The sequence below is a fragment of the Clarias gariepinus genome, chromosome 3, assembly GCF_024256425.1.
Source record: "Clarias gariepinus isolate MV-2021 ecotype Netherlands chromosome 3, CGAR_prim_01v2, whole genome shotgun sequence".
Taxonomy (NCBI): Eukaryota; Metazoa; Chordata; class Actinopteri; order Siluriformes; family Clariidae; genus Clarias; species Clarias gariepinus.
The window spans coordinates 32,226,276-32,245,253 of NC_071102.1; the positions used below are offsets into that span (position 1 = coordinate 32,226,276).

The 18,978-nt window shown below is 37.1% G+C and overlaps 2 protein-coding genes across 3 annotated transcripts; both read left to right on the plus strand.

Annotated features, from left to right (window-relative positions):
• The first annotated feature begins 528 nt into the window (after nucleotides 1-528).
• On the plus strand, nucleotides 529-4,224 carry LOC128519472 (cell adhesion molecule 4-like). Of its 2 annotated transcripts, none has more exons than XM_053493208.1 (5): nucleotides 529-609; nucleotides 1,588-1,839; nucleotides 1,948-2,277; nucleotides 2,408-2,662; nucleotides 2,853-4,224. In XM_053493208.1, the coding sequence occupies exons 1-5, from the start codon at nucleotides 555-557 to the stop codon at nucleotides 2,888-2,890; spliced, it is 930 nt and encodes a 309-aa protein (XP_053349183.1). In that variant the 5' UTR covers nucleotides 529-554; the 3' UTR covers nucleotides 2,891-4,224. The 2 variants fall into 2 exon arrangements, with proteins under 2 accessions (XP_053349183.1, XP_053349182.1); XM_053493207.1 differs by having other exon boundaries at nucleotides 2,408-2,655.
• Nucleotides 4,225-10,460: 6,236 nt separating this feature from the next.
• LOC128519471 (hemicentin-1-like) lies at nucleotides 10,461-15,535 on the plus strand. Its single transcript, XM_053493206.1, has 7 exons — nucleotides 10,461-10,718; nucleotides 10,840-11,172; nucleotides 11,255-11,485; nucleotides 11,587-11,814; nucleotides 12,142-12,396; nucleotides 14,831-15,082; nucleotides 15,181-15,535. Exons 1-7 carry the CDS (start codon nucleotides 10,667-10,669, stop codon nucleotides 15,531-15,533), a joined length of 1,704 nt encoding a protein of 567 aa, XP_053349181.1. The 5' UTR covers nucleotides 10,461-10,666; the 3' UTR covers nucleotides 15,534-15,535.
• Nucleotides 15,536-18,978: the final 3,443 nt, after the last annotated feature.

Sequence of the window (18,978 nt, forward strand, 5' to 3'; positions counted from 1 at the left end):
ATAATAAATTATTAGTTAGTTAGTAAAATTAATAGTGTAGTGTAGTTTGTTTTTGATTAAAAAAGTCCCAGATTGACATGAACACCCCTTGTACATGCTATGAATCTAACTTTACTTGTAGTTAATGAGAGAAAGATAGCGAGAAAGGGAAAAATCTTGCTTGTACCTATAGATCAGAAATGTGTTAACCACAAAAATTATTTCAGCCTGTATAGACCTGTTTTGGACCTCTAAGAAGAAACTTACCTCATACCTTAAGCTTAGAACTTGTGAACAGTGCTGGGAAATGATAAAAAAAAAAAAAACAATGTTGTAGTATACTTTTTTTGTATTTAATTCATTCATGGCCTTATCCATAAAAGTGCCCAATACTATCTGATTTATGTTTGCAACATGTGCAAACACCACAGGGCTGCAGCGTGAACTCTTGAGCGACTGGTCAACAAGACATGTGAAGGATTTCCTGCTGTCACTTGCACAAAGACCGTTTTATTGTACATTGTTATATCTGAAGTTGCTTATATCACCCGTCATTCTTTTGGTGTACTCTGACCATGCTGTATCTTACACAGCTTACAGGCTTGATCCTTATCACACTCAGTAATGGCGGTAAGTCTAATTTCTTTCAACTCTAAAGGTTTGCAGCAGAAGGTTTCTTTAAGATTTTCTTGGTGCAGTGTATTTTCCTTGTGTTAGTCATTTTACTGCATGTAATACTTGGTTGTTTATGTGACAAATGCAAGTTGAACGTAAATTATTTTGCTTATATCCTGGCCTTAATATTTAATCGCTGTTATGTGTACTGCTACTTTGGTAACTACACATGAACACTGATGTTAGGCTGTAAGTCTGATGTCTTGGTGTAAATACAGTATACTTGAGTATACAGTACCAGTCAAAAGTTTGGACACAAGTTTGGATTTACCTTCTACATTCTAGTACAATATTGGAGATTTCAAAACTATGAAATAACACATATGAAATGATGTAATTTAGTAACAATAACACCAACAGTATTTATTTATTTATTTATTTATTTAAGACATGAAGGACAGCTGCTCTGGAACAGTTCTTGCAACAACAGTACTGTCCAGTGCATTTACAAAACCCATGAAACACCATGATGAAACTTGTTATGAAGACTTTACAAGTAGCTTTATAAGTAGCATACACATCTCAACATCAACTGTTCAAAGGTGATTATTGCAGCTTTTGGATGCCTTTAGGATTGTTTTATAATGTAGAAAGGAATATAAATCTGGGATTTCCAAACTTTTGATTGGTACTGTATATTGCATATTATTATCAGTCTAAATGTTCTGTGAGAGTCATGACCTCTTTGTACAGCACAGATGGGTGAAGAAAGAATTTTATGTGACACTAGCGGATCAAGAGTGTCACGGCAAAAAGACATGCATCTTTTATTAGCCTTGTCGCTACTGGGGATGAAAAATTGGACATGGCCAGGAAGTAAATTGAAGGAAAAAAAATTATAGTATGCTTTATAAAATGCTTTATTTATTTATTTAACTTCAAATCAAAAGTAAAATATAATCAAATAGGAAAATTATTTAAATATTTCTGCAGGTTGTCCCCTTGAAATACGGCCTGGTAAATTAGTGGTGGAGTTTGGTGCTTCAGTCTCAGCTAACTGTTCCACAAACACCACACACCATGGCATGGGCTGGGAGGCATCACAGGGAGCAGTGGACCTGCAAGAAAATGTCCAGTCCGTCATTTGGCGGGTAGACCATCTCACACACTGGGACATACAACCAATCTGCTTCATCATAAAAGCATGGGAGCAGCGTTTAATGGCGCTTCCAGTTACTGTTTACAGTGAGTTGTAACTTACTGTTAGCATTGAGATATAATAACTTCTGCCCTGTTCAGAATTCCAATTACGATAAAAATATTTTCTAATCCTTTTAAAATCCTTTCCTACAGAGCGTCCAGACCAGGTATCTATCAGCACCGTGGATCACACAGAGCCGATGATTGAAGGCAGACAATACAAGCTCCTATGTGATGTTCAAAATGTCGCTCCTGTTCATCTTCTCACTGTAAACTGGTACAAAGGACACCATTTTGTGAAAAGAGAAAGCGTTTCTGGTGAAAACAAATTTCCTGTTAATGTAAATGTGACACTTCAGATCTCACTAAGCAAAGATGATGATGGAGTTCAGTACAGATGTGAGGCAGGACTGAACCTGGGACCAGAAGGACCGCAACGTCCTCCTATAGTGACATCAGATCCTCTAAACATCACAGTACACTGTGAGTGCTTCATTTTGCAGCATTATTGTTTTTTACTTTGGTATTTTCCTCTATTTCATGCTGTATTTGTCCTTTTCATGTGTACCAATAGTATGAATGTGATTAAGTTTCAATCAAAAACTTAAAATAGATGATCCAGAAATTGAGGCCGGCAAGGCCACAGAAGTTGTGATGGAAGGTGAAGCCGTGTCTCTAATCTGCACTGCTGGGGGAAATCCAGAACCTGAAGTGACATGGAGCTTTCATAGTCAAACTAAGGCCACTGGAAGGCGGAAAACCACATTCACAATTTGGAACACCACACTTGCTGATGATGGTGTATATACATGCACTGCTACCAATGAGCTCGGGAGTGACACAAGGACAGTCTCAGTGCAGGTACAAGGTAAGACTCATATGGTGTTAATGTTGGCTGAAACAACACAAAATCATACTTTATCAGCATTGATTTATTTTTAGTTTTTCTGATAAATTGGATACAAAATATACATTTTAAAACACAATGAAACAAGACGTGAGGAATGCACTACTGAATTTCTGATAATATAAATATTCTTTTTCTTCCCCTTTTTCAGGTAATCAGCTTCAAGCAATGTTCTGTGTTAAGGCATAGCTTAACAAATTTCTTAACAACGGTATGCATTTTGTAAGTATATCAATTAAAAAGAATCATTCTAGAAAAAAGTAATGCAAAGGTGTCAGTCAGACTTTAGGAAACATTCAAAGAAAGTTTATTAAAACCGATTATAAACTGATAAGCCATAACATTACGACCATTAACATTTAAGCCACCTAGGTTTGAGTTCCATTTGTGCGGCCGGGCAGCTCTACCTCGATGGGACCTCTGGGGTTGTGCTGTGGTGATCAGCACCAGGATTTGGCAGAGAAACAAAACCTTTGTTGATTTAAACATAAGCTTCAAATTATTGCCCTACTGGAAGGCCTATTGATCAGAAACCTTCAATTTACACAGTTCACTTGGTCACATTTGCCCCACAAGATGACTTCAACTTAATTTCCTGCAGCAACAAAACTCTCAAAAACAACACTGACTTATATTTATGCTTGCCAATGGGAATAATCTTTTCTTCAAAGGCATATATGCGGACCCGCTGGTATGTTGATCTTTCCATAAAGCTCTCCCAGTCTCTCAGAACAAGAGCTGCAGTGTCAAGAGTGGAGTGCAGCGAGGTGTTTGGGCATGAAGTCATCGCATGTTTATTGCATTAAACCTGTTATCAGGTCATTCTTCAGGTCAGGTTTACAATTTATTCAAGTTGTTCTCAGATGTCCTGTTTAAATGTTTGGTGGGGGAGAATAATTTAGAGTTCACCACTGAATCAGAATGATGAAAATGACATGGAGAACATCCATATAATCCAGATAATAGTCACGGGTAAAGGGCCTCTGTGTGATTTTAGTGTTGGATCACCATCTGAGCTTCATACTCAGAGACTGCTTTTGTTTTATTTGCTTTGTTTTTGCTGTAATTTTCTTTTTTGCATACACACTAGACTTAAATCAATAAACGCAAGGGAAAAATATTTAAGATAGTGCTTAGGCAATGGCAAAGTTGATTAAATAAATATTTTTAAAAATCAGTATGACATCACTGTATTAAATAAATTCTGTCACAAATTTGGATACACCCTCAACAAATCATGAATCTCATCCATACTGTCTTTTTCGTGTGTAATTCTTATAAACAATTTTATTTTTAAGGCACTTGCTGTATGTTTAAATATATATTTAGATTAAGGTTATCTCTTTTTCATTTAAAAGTAATATATCATCATGCTGTAATACCACATTACTTGTGGAAAAAATGACCTGGACATATATATCATAATAAATTTGTTAATACTGAGTCATCTACAAACCATCTAATGACAATGTTTTGTATAAACACATGAAATTGAAATGTATTTTGTAATGAGATAGGTTGTAATGAAACTGTTGCCATTTTAGAAAAAATAAATAAATGTTGTTTTAATAAATGTGATGGCAATTAAGATCTCTAATAACTACTGTTAAATTGTAATATCAGCTTCTACTATAAACTGTAAGTTAACAGAGTTGTTAAAGTTATGCCATTTTTGCTAATTGTGCTAGTTTAAAATAATACCATTAATAATAATAGTTAGTTCTATATATTTTTTTATTTTAGTTTTTCTTCTAAGACCTCGGCGTTCTGGTTTACAAATTTTGAGTTTCGTCCACTCCATATATCATCCAGAAGATACAGAGGACGTCACCAAATACGGGTTAGAAAATATAGTTCGTAAAGGCGCGTGTGTTCTGCGCACGCGTGTGACGCAGCGTGTTAGAAAACGGTGGAAATTAAACAGTCGTTTACGTGTGTGTATTGCCACCTGGTGGCCAAATGAAAAAGGTCAGTTCATTTTTTAAGATTTTTCATTTAAGAAAAAAAAACATGACAATGTTTATAATAATAATAATAATAATAATAATAATAATAATAATAATTCAATTACTATTTATATGGAACATTATGTTTATTTACTTTTGTTATATTTATTTTTGTTATAACACCATACTAATACTGGATAAGAACCATCTGCTCTCTGTACAAAGTTCTTAACTGCTTGGTTTCCACAAGATGTTAGAAAGCTTTCCTTTCAGCATTTGACTTTGGCTGAGGAGATCTGGCCAGTCTCCTCTTACCTATCCCATCAACACAGTGAAAACAAAACTGCTGCTCATTAGATATATTTTTTGTCTTTTGCACCATTCCAGTTACTTTACAGAATGTTCTGAGTGGGAAAACTTAAGCCTGTCTGGCACCAATAAACAAGCCAAGATGAAATGCTCTACGGTCAATTTCTGATCTTTGACGTGAACCTGAAGCACTTTACTTGTACCTTAATGTTTTTATGCTGATCGTGCACTTAGTCTCAAATAATGTTACCAGGATAATAATGATTTATAAGAGCAAGTTAAAAATGATCTGCTTTCTGGTAGTAAAATGTCTCTCATACTTCTACTTCCGCTCAAAGATACTATCTCCCCACCCACTGCTGAGTAGGTGTGAACTTGTTTTCTCAGTTCATTTGTGCAAGCAAAAATAGATTACCCAGTTTTGATTTGCACGAATGAAGAGCAGCATGCAGAGATACTTTTTTTGGTTTGAGGGTGTACTTGGTCCTAAAACAACACAAGGAAGAGCATCAAAATAAGCGTATGGATATCTGCAAACAATATTTGGACTGATATTTTAAGGAAAGTTAAAGTTTATTTAAGAGAATCATTACTGGTGACGAGACATGGATTCATCACTACGAGCCTGGGAGGAAACGGCAGAGTACGGAAAGGACACACCTGTCGAAAATTCGCGAAAAGTTCAAAAGTCACCCTACAGCTGGAAAATTGATGTTTAAAATTTTTGGGATTCTCAAGGGCCAGTATTGAAAAATTATCAGGAAAAAGGTTCAACAATGAACAGTGCTTGTTACAATGAGATGCTTATTGAAGAGCTGCAGCCTAAGCTTGGATTAAACAACGGTTGAAATGTAATAACAGTTACATTTATAAGAATACTTGAATTTACTTGTATTCATATGTGGTTTGTGTCTTTAAATTGATATTTTTACCTCAAACAGCCTTATATACTAATACTGATATTCAGTGTTTGGTGTAACGCATTATAAAGTACTGTTACAAAGTAACGCGTTAGAGTACTGGGATTACTTTTTTGATGTAACGAGTAATCTAACGTGTTATGGTCGCCATTTAAGTATTTAGTTACTTAGTTACTTTTTCAAAATCTGTAATCTGTTATTCTGACAGTTTTTGCAATCCGTGAGCCAGACAGCAGTCATTCCCAGTCCGTTATTGTGTGTGTGTGTGAAAGTCGTCCTACAAGCTGCCCCCCCCTTATCTCACCTATGCGATTTGACTATGCAAGGACCGACGCGCGGATGAATGGAAACCTAACCACAGCGCCAAAACTTATGATGACTTATGATGAACCGTCCTTACGGCCACCGTGCGAAATCGCATTGAGATATTAGATAGATAGGGGTATTAGTAGATTACGAGAAAAACTTTGCTGAGTAATGATGGTAGATTAATTATAAAGGTCTTGACTAAAACAACATGCATGAGGAGTCACAAAGGAGTTTTCATTTTCTGCGCTGTAATGTAACTGATTAGTTTTTAAAGACAGGAATTTTGTAATGTAATTAGTTACTTTAAAAAGTAATTTCCCCCAACACTGCTGATATTAGTGTTCACTATATGGTCCCCACTTTGCTGCCATAATAAACTCCACTACAATTCTGGGAGTCTATCCACCAGATTTTGGAGTGTGGCTGTGGGGATTTGTTCCTTTGACTACAAGAGCATTAGTGAGCTCAGCTACTGATGTTGTATGAGGAGGTAGAGCTGGGAAATATTTAGAGTTCTAGTTGATCCCAAAGAAGTGCCGAGCAGTTGAATCTTTATGTAGCTGGCTTTGTGCATGGGATCAGTGTCACGTTGGAACAAGTTTGGGCCTCTTCCAATAAAGGGGAACTGTAAATGCTGCAGTGCACGTTTTATTAAAAGGACACTCTTAATGCGCGTGAAAGTTTGCTTTCTCCTTAGTACAGTATATTTAGGCCTTGTTCACACGGGCTTTAAGTTTTTGGATAACTTGCTCTGAATGTCCTAGACGTTTATGTTGAGTTTTGTAGTGGCGCTCAATTGACTTCTACACTGGCGTTCGTTTGTCTCTGTCTAACGTCAGCCTGCAGCGCAAATTGTAGTTTGTGTGTTAACCTGTGGGGGCAGTGTGTCGGGAACTGAAAGCCCGCCGCTACCGGGTTCACTCTCTGACTGCACAACGTCGGATTAAAGGAAGTTTTTTGGTGGTTTATGAAGAAATGCGGAAATTTCCGCGTAGGTTTTTCATCAATTAATTTTTTTTTATTTATCTTGCTCTTTTCCGCATTTCCCTATGTATAGCATGTAGGATCATGGGATATATCTGGTCCTCCGAAGCGTAAAATGAACGCGAAGAAAACAAACTAGAAGCGGTTTCCTTGCGTTCGTTGGGTTTTGAACGCCAAGAAAAAGCTGCATGTAACGTTTTTTTTAATGCCGTATAAACGCACAGCCGGACAAACGCACGTCACCAAAGCCCGTGTGAACACTCTCATTGACTCCTATGTGTAGGAAACACTTGCCACTTGATCTGCGCTCACCGGACGCTACGAACGCAAGAAAAACGCTCGATTTTAACGCCCATGTGAACAAGGCCTTAGGGTGTTAGTTGGTTGTTATGTAGATTGCTTGTGACCACTTCTTGAAGTTGCATACACATCGTGCAGAATGTGGTATTAAAAAATTACCTGTGGTTTGAGGTTGGAACTTTTGCATATTTAACAGTGAAACTGTACAATATGTGAAAACATTTTGCTACAGTGGCATGATCCACATCCTGAAAATATGTTTAAAGCTTGTCGACCAGAATCACAATCCTTTAATAATACTTAAAGCTACAAGGAAAATCACATAAATTGGGTAGTTCTAATACATAATCATTTCTGTATTAATGACCTAAACAGAGAACAAATGCTCCACATAAGCAGGTAAAAAAAGTGTGTAGCTGTTCAGGTTTTCTGTAAAGAGACACTCATGGAACCTTCTACAGAAGGTGTTTTGTTGACCTCAGAGGTAAAGCTGGAGAGAGAGAACGAGATAATCAGGGAGATTCTCTTTCTAACAGAAACTTGTCTAAATGCAGCAGGCTTTTTTGCAGATTATGACCGTTTGGACATGGAGTGTTAGAGCAAGTGGGATACTTTGAGGGCATTGCTTCATAAACGCTTCTATAGACACTTATGGAGGTGCTGATTTTGTCTTTATATTTGTAAAATCACATTTTAAATACTGTTTACAGAAATGAAGCGCCGGCAGATAGAAGTGCATGGTGCAACGATTAAATGTGAAACACAGATTATAACAAGATTAGTTATTTTATTAGTTATTATTAACTATTGATACCTTTGTTTCTTAGCTTTAAAAATGGGAAGTCTAGCCATCTGTGCTCTGTGTCGGGAAAACACGGAGGAACTGAAAGTTATAAAAATAACTTCTCCTAAACGTCTCTGTTGAGCTTATTTTTAATAGAATATTGATCTATTTTCTTATATCTTATTTTTGATAGAATATGCAGGAATATTGTTTCATTTCACTATGTACTCTCTCTGCTATGTATACGGTTGAAATGACAATAAATAGAAATGAAGGTATGCCATTTCAATTTTTTTTTCTTCCATATGTAATGAGTAATTACATATAAAAGAAACATAAAGCTTGTCTGCCTTCATTTTGTTGCACTGCAGACTGAAGTGAGGAATATAACAACAACATTTCAGAAAAAATAGAAAACAACAAACAGAATGACTACATTAGAAAAGGATCAGCCCTTGTGTTAATTACAGCCTTTAGTTGAAGTCCACTTACGTTGCACTTCTACACTTTGTAATATTTGCCCTTTCTTCTTTGCAGAACTGCTCAAGTTGAGTTAAATTTGATGTTGACTGTTTGCGGACGGCAGTCTTCAAGTCATTCCACAGATTTTCAATGGGGTTTAAGTCTGGGGTCTGACTAGGCCATGCAAGGACATTCACCTTTTTCTCCTTTAACCACCATGTGGTCAGTTTTGTTGTGTCTTCATTAAAGGCTGCAAAGTAATAAAATGTGATTATTTTCTATACCCACTGTGTTACACAGGATTCCTGACAGTTCTTGTTAAAATAAAAGTTCATTAAAGTTACAATATTATTTTTTTCTGAGACATTTTTGAGAAAACCCTCCCCTGCCAGTCTTGCTCATAAAGAAAAGCTTCCTCCTTTTAGATACCTAGCAGGATTTACTGCTCACGCTTGTTATTTTCTCAGTGCACACTTCTGCTTGATGCAGACAGGAGACCACTTTGACTTTGTTCCATTTGGACTACATGCTGGATTTATACAAATTTTTTCTGATCATCATCATTGTTATTATCGTAATTGCAGTGACCTGTTGCTCTTCTGGTAAAATCAGGCAATGCTGTACCTTACATGGCTTTCCGGCCTTCTCCTTATCACACTCATAAATGGGGGTACATGTAAGTCTTTTCATCTGTGCAAAATTACAGATAATTTCTTGTGTGTATTCTTCTATTTAGCCATAACATATCAGACATGAGAGTTGTAGACTGCAACACATGGTATGAAATATTAAAATATTTAGCATTTTTCCTTGCCAATATATCATAGCTTATCTCATATAATGTGTTTATTTGAATATTAGCATAACAACAGACTAAAGTGCTAGTATGATAGTCGTTTTGAATTTGTGCATGTAAAGTGGAGTTTAAATTTAATGTATGTAAACAACAGATATTGTCACAAAATCAGCTTTACAGAAATACAGCTATAGATTTATATTTAAATCCCCCATGAACAAGCCAGAGACACAATGGCAAGGAAAATCCTCCTGAGGCTAAAAGAGGAAGAAATCAGAGTCAAAAAGGAAACCATCCTCCTCTGGGCGACACTAGATACCGTGATTATGGGTCATTATTATTCTACACCTGTATGACATAAAGCCAAATAGTGTATTATTGTCATTAAGCTTCATATAGTAGTTATAAGATTATATTAGATTAGATTCAACTTTATTGTCATTACACATGTACAAGGCCACAAAATGCAGTTCAGGTCTAACCAGAAGTGCAATCAGCAGAAAGTGCAGGATAAAGGTATAAGTTCTAAGTACACCTAAAAGGGATATGTGCAGGGAGAAGCTATGGGTAACTATTACAGAAGGATATTATGTGAGCATATATAATAATCTAACCTGGAGGTACCAATAGTAGAATTTCTTTTTCTGTGTTGCATTCTAGTCAAATCAGCACGTTTGACTATACAGAATAAGAGAACACAGTTATGTTAACAGGTTTTAGGCTTTCATTCACCAGAAATTTTTATCACAAGTACTGGTTTGACTCGAACGCTCCTCATGCGTAAACTGGTAAATTCTAACTGAACATAATTAAACTGAGATATAATATATTTACGGCATAGCACATACAACTGAGAATTGGAATAATGATCTCTATAGAATATTTTGATAAGTATAAACCTCAGCTAAACATACACATGTGTTTGCATGATTCCTAACAATAGCACAATCCAGCCAATGCCCTGACCTTGTCCTGGACCCTCCTGAGCTGGTGGTGCGATATGGAGATCCTGTCTCAGTGAGCTGCCGTTCCCTGTCTGAATACACTGACCTGGGCTGGGATGTTTCACTGGGAAGTGTTTCATTGCTTGATAATAAGACTATCATCTGGAAAACAGACCATCTGACTGACTGGGAAATAGTGCCAGTGTGCTACATGATCCTGAATGGTGTACAATGCAGGAGGACTCTCCCCCTCACCGTGTACAGTAAGCTGATTTACTGATCTTTGTCTGTGACAGCTAACGTGTGGACCACAATCACAAATAAATAAAAACTTAAATACTATAAGAAAGATGATGAAGTCAGATAAATAATGTCTCTTTTCAGAGCTTCCAGACGAGGTGTCTTTCAGCATCGTGAATCATGTAGGACCGATGATTGAAGGCAAAAAGTATGAGCTCCAGTGTAAGGTTTATAATTTTGCTCCTGTGAACGTCCTCGCTGCTTTCTGGTACAAAGGGGAAAAGTTATTAAAAAATAGAGGATTTGCAGAATTGCCCACCAAAACTCCTAGTAATCGGACGGTTTCACATAAGATCACTGCTGGCAGAGATGAAGGTGAAGCTCAGTACTGGTGTGAGGCAAAGCTGAAACTGGGACCAGCAGGACCTCAGCCTTCTCCTACGATCAAATCTAATCTTCTTAAAGTTGCAGTTCACTGTGAGTGCTTTAAAGACGCTTTAGACATTACATATGTATCACAAAAGATGGTATCTTACATTGCTTTATGCCTATTTTTCAGACAAACCTGTAATTAAACCTTGTTCAGATTGGTCCCCTATGATACACACCCCCTTGAGCTCTTTTCCTTATAATGTTACGGGAAACCCAACTCCACACATCACCTGGCATCAAGACAAATCACCGGTCAGCTCTGATATGATTCTCAGCGGGAATGACTCGGGCACGTATGAATTACTTGCGAACAACAACATGGGAAGAGCATCCTGTGTCATAAAGATCACAGTGGAGTGTGAGTGGAAAAGCTGTAAAGACTATATAGGTGTCATCAATTGTTTTATAATTTACAGATTTACATATTTTGATACTGATGACTGTCTCCATTCATTTTAGATGCTCCTACATTTAGGTGTCCTGCTATCTATGAGGGGCAAGAGCATGACTCCTTCTTAGATAAATGTTCAGTTATGGCTTCTCCTGTAGCAAACATCAGCTGGGAAAAAGATGGAAAAACGGTGAACCCTCTTTATAATCTCACAAGGGAAGACAGCGGCACCCATGTGATTACGGCTGTGAACAAGCATGGAGTTGAAAAGCACAGTCTGACTGTTAATGTTCTGTGTAAGTTATTTTTCGTTGATTAATTGATTACTTCTCTGATAATACATCAAGCTGCAAATAACAGGTTTCTATTATGTGACTTACTATATTATGTGATTTATTTCAAATGCTGTTAATGTTCTGTGTAGGTTTCTTTTATTTATACCACAGTGCTGTTGAATTTAAGATTCACTGGTTTAAAATGTAAAATTATTTTATATATTAAAAAACATGTGCCTTATTCTCCTTATACCACTGCCATTTTATAATAAAAAAAGATCTATCCTACAGCTACAATACATACACAGCAATATATTAAAGATTTGCTTGTGTAAACATTTTCCACAGACGGCCCAGAGATTAAGCCAGACTATTCATCACATGTGATGCAGAAAGGTGAAGCTGTGTCTCTGAGCTGCACTGCAGGGGGAAATCCAGAACCTGAAGTGACATGGAGCTTTCAGAGTCAAACTAAAGCCACTGGGAGGCGGCAAACCACACTGGCAATTTCTGAAGCCACATTTGCTGATGATGGTGTATATACATGCACTGCTATGAATGACCTTGGGTATGACAGAAGGACAGTCACAGTGCATGTAGAAGGTAAGACCAATAAGACTGGTGTAAATGAAGTCATAAAACAGATCAAAGAGAATACAAACAAGTAATAGACACCGACGTGTAATAGATACTTAGTTACTATGTTGTGAGATTGATGTCCTCTTCAGTAAGTTTATCAAGTGTCTACTGTGACAGAAACTGTATTTAGTTACTGGCTAGTTGGATTTTAAGTTAATTCCAAAATACACATTATATATACATATATATATATATATCTTAAAACAATAATAACTAGTCTTATATATATTATATATATATATGCTAGTCTTATGTATTATATATATATAATAACTATATTTTACTAGTTAATTAAATTTTTCTGCAATATTTCTCTTACTGCAATATATCTTTATTTTTACTTGTACAGTATATTTTACCAGTTAACTTTATTTTCTACCGTATTACCTTTATTCGTATTTATTTCTTATGTTTAAGCTTTTATTTAAAGGTCAATGGTAGTCGAAAAAGCATTTCACTGCATATCGTACTGTGTATGACTGTGTACGTGACAAATAAAATTTGAATTTGAATTTAAATTTGAATTTAGTCAGCTATCCACAACTCATCGTCTATACCGCTTTATCCTGTATTTAGGTTTGTGGGGGCCTGGAGTCTATCCCAGGAGGCTTAGGGCACGAGGCGGGGTATACCTTGCACAGGGTGCCAATCCATCGCTGGGCACACACACATATACACTCACTCACACACTCACTCACACACTCATTCACACACAGTGGGCAATTTGGGAATGCCAGTAAGCCTAATCTGCTTGTCTTTGGACCAGTCCATATTATTATGAATTCATTATTTTAGTACAGTATCAGCTTTAAAATAACAGATTATAAATGCATTTAAAAACAAAGTTTAATTGCCAAAAATACAGTAGATTATTATTATTATTATTATTATTATTATTATTATTATTATTATTATTATTTTTACCTTTATTTAACCAGGCAAGACAGATTAAGAACAGGTTTCTTATTTACAACCGTGGCCTGGCAAAGGCTAAGCCTTTTGGGGGAAGTAGGGGAACTCATAAAAATAAAAACATTTTAAGAAATATAAACGAAATTACGAAAAAAAAAAAAAATGAAAGCATAAACAGTAAATAAGAAAAAAAATTAAATAAATAAAAAATTATATATATATATATATATATATATATACATATATATATATATATACATATATATTTATATACTTACACATATATACATACACACACACATATATATATATATATATATATACACACACACACACACACACACACACACACACACACACACATTATAATTCCAAAGAAACCAGAACTATTAAATAAGTTGAAAGGTGATACACCTGCCCATTTACAACACTTAACACTTGTGTTTGCAAGGGCTGCTGTACAAAAAAAAAAACAGTTGAACCCTTGTCCAAATTTTTGGCAACAAATTTATATATTTATTGTAATATATATATGTATATATATATATATATATATATATATATATATATATATATATATATATATATATATGGTCTGTCATTTTGTGACATTGTTCTCCCCATCATGCTTAATTAGCTGTAAAACACTAGGGTTGGAATGTGAAACTGAACATTTATTCATTCATTCATTCATTCATTCGTCTTCAATAACCACTTCATGTTTGTCATGGTTTAATATCTGAGGCAGGAATTTACCTTGGTTGGAATTTATTATGGCTCATCAAGCATCACCCATTCACATCTAAATGCATTTGTATTAAACAGTTTACCTACTGGTGTGCTTTTGACACATGAGAGAAAACTGAGGAAACTGGAAGAAACACATTCTGAATAAACTGAACAACTACACTGATCAGCTGTAGCATTATGACCACTCATCTAATATTTAATAGGTCCACCCTTTTGCCACCAAAACAGCCCTGACCCTTCAGGGCATGGACTCCACTAGAGCGCTGAAGGAGTGCTGTGGTATCTGGCACCAAGCTGTCAGTAGCAGATCCTTAAATGCTGTAAGTTAAGAAGTAACCAGTCTGTGGCTATGAACATGCATGCATTTGCAATGAACAGCAATGCATTGTGCGTTCATTGTGCGTTCTTACACAATTGTGGCCCTGTCCACCCATGACCTTGTTGCTGGGTTCACAAGTTCACCTTCCACCTGTCACAGTTGCTCAAATCTTTGCACATGCATGTTTTCTGATATTAACGCATCAACTTCATGGACAAAATGTACACTCACTGCTCAACATCTTCTCTACTTGGTGCCATTGTAAAGATATAATCAATTTTTATTTGTGTTACCTGTCAGTGGCCATAATGTTATGGCTGATTGTTGTCCCTATAGCATAAAAATAAACAAATCCCCAAACACTGCGGACAAAACCCAGGTCTAGATTTCACCCAAACCCATTTTTTGTTTTTGCAGGTGATTGTCCTGTTAAAATTTTGCCTGTTAAATTAGTAAGGGAGTTTGGTGCTTCAGCCTCAGCTAACTGTTTCACAACCATCATCCACCATGGCATGGGATGGGAGGCATCACAGGGAGCAGTGGACATGGTGGAAAACGTTCAGCTCATCACCTGGAGGGTGGACAATCTCACGCACTACGACATAAAACCATATTGCTTCATGAATATGAAAACGCAGTGTTCAAACAACCTTCCAGTTATTGTTTACAGTGAGTCATATCTTACCTATTAGCTATGAGATATAAAAACTTCTGCCCTGTTCAGAATGCCATATACAATAAAAAGAATTTTGAATCCTTCCCTACAGAGCGTCCAGACCGGGTGTCTATCAGCACCGTGGATCACACAGGGCCAATGATTGAAGGTGGACAATACGAGCTCCGGTGTGATGTTCAGAATGTTGCTCCTGTTCGTCTCCTCACTGTAAACTGGTACAAAGGACACCATCTTGTGGAAAGAGAAAGCGTTTCTGGTGAAGACAAATTTCCTGTTAATGTAAATGTGACACTTCAGATCTCACCGAGCAAAGATGATGATGGAGTTCAGTACAGATGTGTGGCAGAACTGAACCTGGGACCAGAAGGACCGCAACATCCTCCTATAGTGACATCAGATCCTCTAAACATCACAGTACACTGTGAGTGCTACATAGAGTTTTAGGCTTTACATATCAGCAGCAGTATATTTGCATATTGCATTTTAGTCTAAACCAGAAGTTTCCTATTTTATTCTCTTTTTTTCCGAAAAACCTGAAATGAATTGTCTAGATTGGTCTCCTATAATAAACACTCCCTTGAGCTCCTATCCTTATAATGTTGTGGGAAACCCAACTCCAAACATCACCTGGCATCAAGACGAATCAATTCAATTCAATTCAATTTTATTTGTATAGCGCTTTTAGCAATTGTCATTGCCGCAAAGCAGCTTTACACAATCAAAAGAATTATTGCAGTTTGTATGAAATGTGAATGTGTATGAATCTAAACAGTCAGTTTGTCCCTGGTGGGCAAGCCGAGGCGACAGTGGCAAGGAAAAACTTCCTGAGATAGTAATAGGAAGAAACCTTGAGAGAACCCAGACTCAACAGGGAACCCATCCTCATTTGGGTGAAACAGAAAGCAGTAAATGATCTGCATTTATACAGTGTGTTAGGTGGCAGGCAGGTCAGCTATAATAGCTGATGTTAATTTATGTTAATATGGAGTCCAGGTAGTTATTGAAGACCCAGGTAGACTTGTAGGAAGTTCCAGTCCTGAACTATCGAACTGTTAAGTCCCCAGAGAAACAGTTGCCAACACCAGTCAAGGCCAGAACCATCTTCTAGGTAGAGAGAATCATTCTCAGACACCAGACGCATCCCAAAGAGACACACGGGGCATCCATGTGACAAGATCTCCAACCAGAAGCGGGGCACCAGGATGGGTCAGACAGGTCCGGAGGGCAGAGAGAGTCTGGATCACTGGCAGCTCAGGAACGACATGTGTAGCTCGACAGAGAGAGAGAGAAAGAGTGAAAGGGGGAGACAGGAGGAGAGAGGAAAGAGAAAGAGGGGGAGAAAGAGAAGAAGAGGAGAGATGGCAGTTAGGTATGGTCACAGTCACACAATGTATAATGTGAATGTATATTAACTGTAGAGTGCAAGCAGAGACTCCGGCAGGACTAACTATGACAGCATAACTAAAAGGGAGAGCCAGAAGGAAACACAGACATGAGGGCTTCCTGAGATGTAATGCAAACAATCACCTCACTGTCAGCAAACCTGAGTGATCAATGAGAGTGAGGAAGACAGCATCCAAACATACCAGTTCACCATAAAACTCTACGTCCATGAGTCACCCAGATCTGCTCCTTTACCTAAGGCAAATCTATTTATAAAAATGCTTGGCTAAATAAATAGGTTTTTAGCCTGGACTTAAACACTAAGACTGTGTTTGAGTCCCGAACACTATTTGGAAGACTATTCCATAATTTTGGGGCTTTGTAAAAAAAAAAGCTCTGCCCCCAGCTGTATTTTTCATAATACTGACAGGTAGCCTGCATCCTTTGATCGAAGTAGGCGTGGCGGTTCGTAAGACACTAGCAGTTCGCTCAGGTACTGCGGTGCGAGACCATTTAATGCTTTATATGTCAAGAGTAGTATTTTAAAATCAATGCGAAATTTCACAGGGAGCCAATGCAGTAAAGATAAGATAGGGGTGATGTGCTTATATCTTCTGGTTTTAGTGAGGACTCTCGCTGCTGCATTTTGGACTAGCTGAAGCTTATTTATGCAGCTAGCTGAACAACCAGACAGTAAGGCATTACAATAGTCCAACCTAGAGGTGATAAAAGCATGAACTAGTTTTTCTGCATCGTTTAGCGACAATATATTTCTTATCTTGGCAATATTTCTGAGGTGAAAGAATGCTATCCTGGTAATATTATCTACATGAGCTTCAAATGAAAGGCTGGAATCTATAATCACACCCAGGGTCTTTTACTGTTGCACTTGATGGAACAGAAAGGCCATCTAAAGTCATGGTGTGATCTAAAATTTTACTCCTAGCTGTATGCGGTCCTATGACTTGAACTTCTGTCTTATCCGGATTAAGCAGAAGGAAGTTAATTAGCATCCAATTTCTTATGTCCTGCACACATTGCTCAACTTTAGTAAGCTGTTTTTTCTCATCAGGTTTTGCTGAGACATATAACTGTGTGTCATCAGCATAAAAATGAAAACTAATACCATGCTTACGGATTATGTTGCCCAGAGAAAGCATGTAAAGGGAAAAAAGCAGTGGACCTAAAACGGAACCCTGCGGAACGCCAAACTCCACTAGAGAACATGCAGAATAATCACCATTTAAAGATTTGCTTGTGTAAACATTAGCTATCCACAACTCATTGTCTATACCGCTTCATCCTGTATTTAGGTTTGTGGGGGCCTGGAGTCTATCCCAGGAGGCTTAGGGCACTAGGCGGGGTATACATTGCACAGGGTGCCAATCCATCGCAGGGCACACACACATATACACTCACTCACACACTCATTCACACACAGTGGGCAATTTGGAAATGTCAATTAGCCTAATCTGCTTGTCTTTGGACCAGTCCATATTATTATAAATTAATTATTTTAGTACAGTATCAGCTTTACAATAACAATTTATAAATGCATTTAAAAACAAAGTTTAGTTTCATTGCCAAAAATACAGTAGATTATAATTCCAAAGAAACCAGAACTATTTAATAAGTTGAAAGGTGATACACCTGCACATTTACAACACTTAACACTTGTGTTTGCAAGGGCTGCTGTCCAAAAAAAAAAGAAAACAGTTGAACCCCTGTCCAAATTTTTGGCAACAAATTTATGTATTTATTGTAATATATATATATATATATATATATATATATATATATATATATATATATATATGGTCTGTCATTTTGTGACATTGTTCTCCCCATCATGCTTAATTAGCTGTAAAACACTAGGGTTGGAATGTGAAACTGAACATTCATTCATTCATTCATTCATTCATTTATTTGTCTTCAATAACCACTTCATGTTTGTCATGGTTTAATATCTGAGGCAGGAATTTACCTTGGTTGGAATTTATTATGGGTCATCAAGCATCACCCATTCACATCTAGATGCATTTGTATTAAACAGTTTACCTACTGGTGTGCTTTTGACACATGAGAGAAAACTGAGGAAACTGGAAGAAACACATTCTGAATAAACTGAACAACTACACTGATCAGCTGTAGCATTATGACCACTCATCTAATATTTAATAGGTCCACCCTTTTGCCACCAAAACAGCCCTGACCCTTCAGGGCATGGACTCCACTAGAGGACTGAAGGAGTGCTGTGGTATCTGGCACCAAGCCGTCAGTAGCAGATCCTTAAATGCTGTAAGTTAAGAGGTAACCAGTATGTGGCTATGAACATGCATGCATTTGCAATGAACAGCAATGCATTGTGCGTTCATTGTGCGCTCTGACACAATTGTGGCCCTGTCCACCCATGACCTTGTTGCTGGGTTCACAAGTTCACCTTTCACCTGTCATAGTTGCTCAAATCTTTGCACATGCATGTTTTCTGATATTAACGCATCAACTT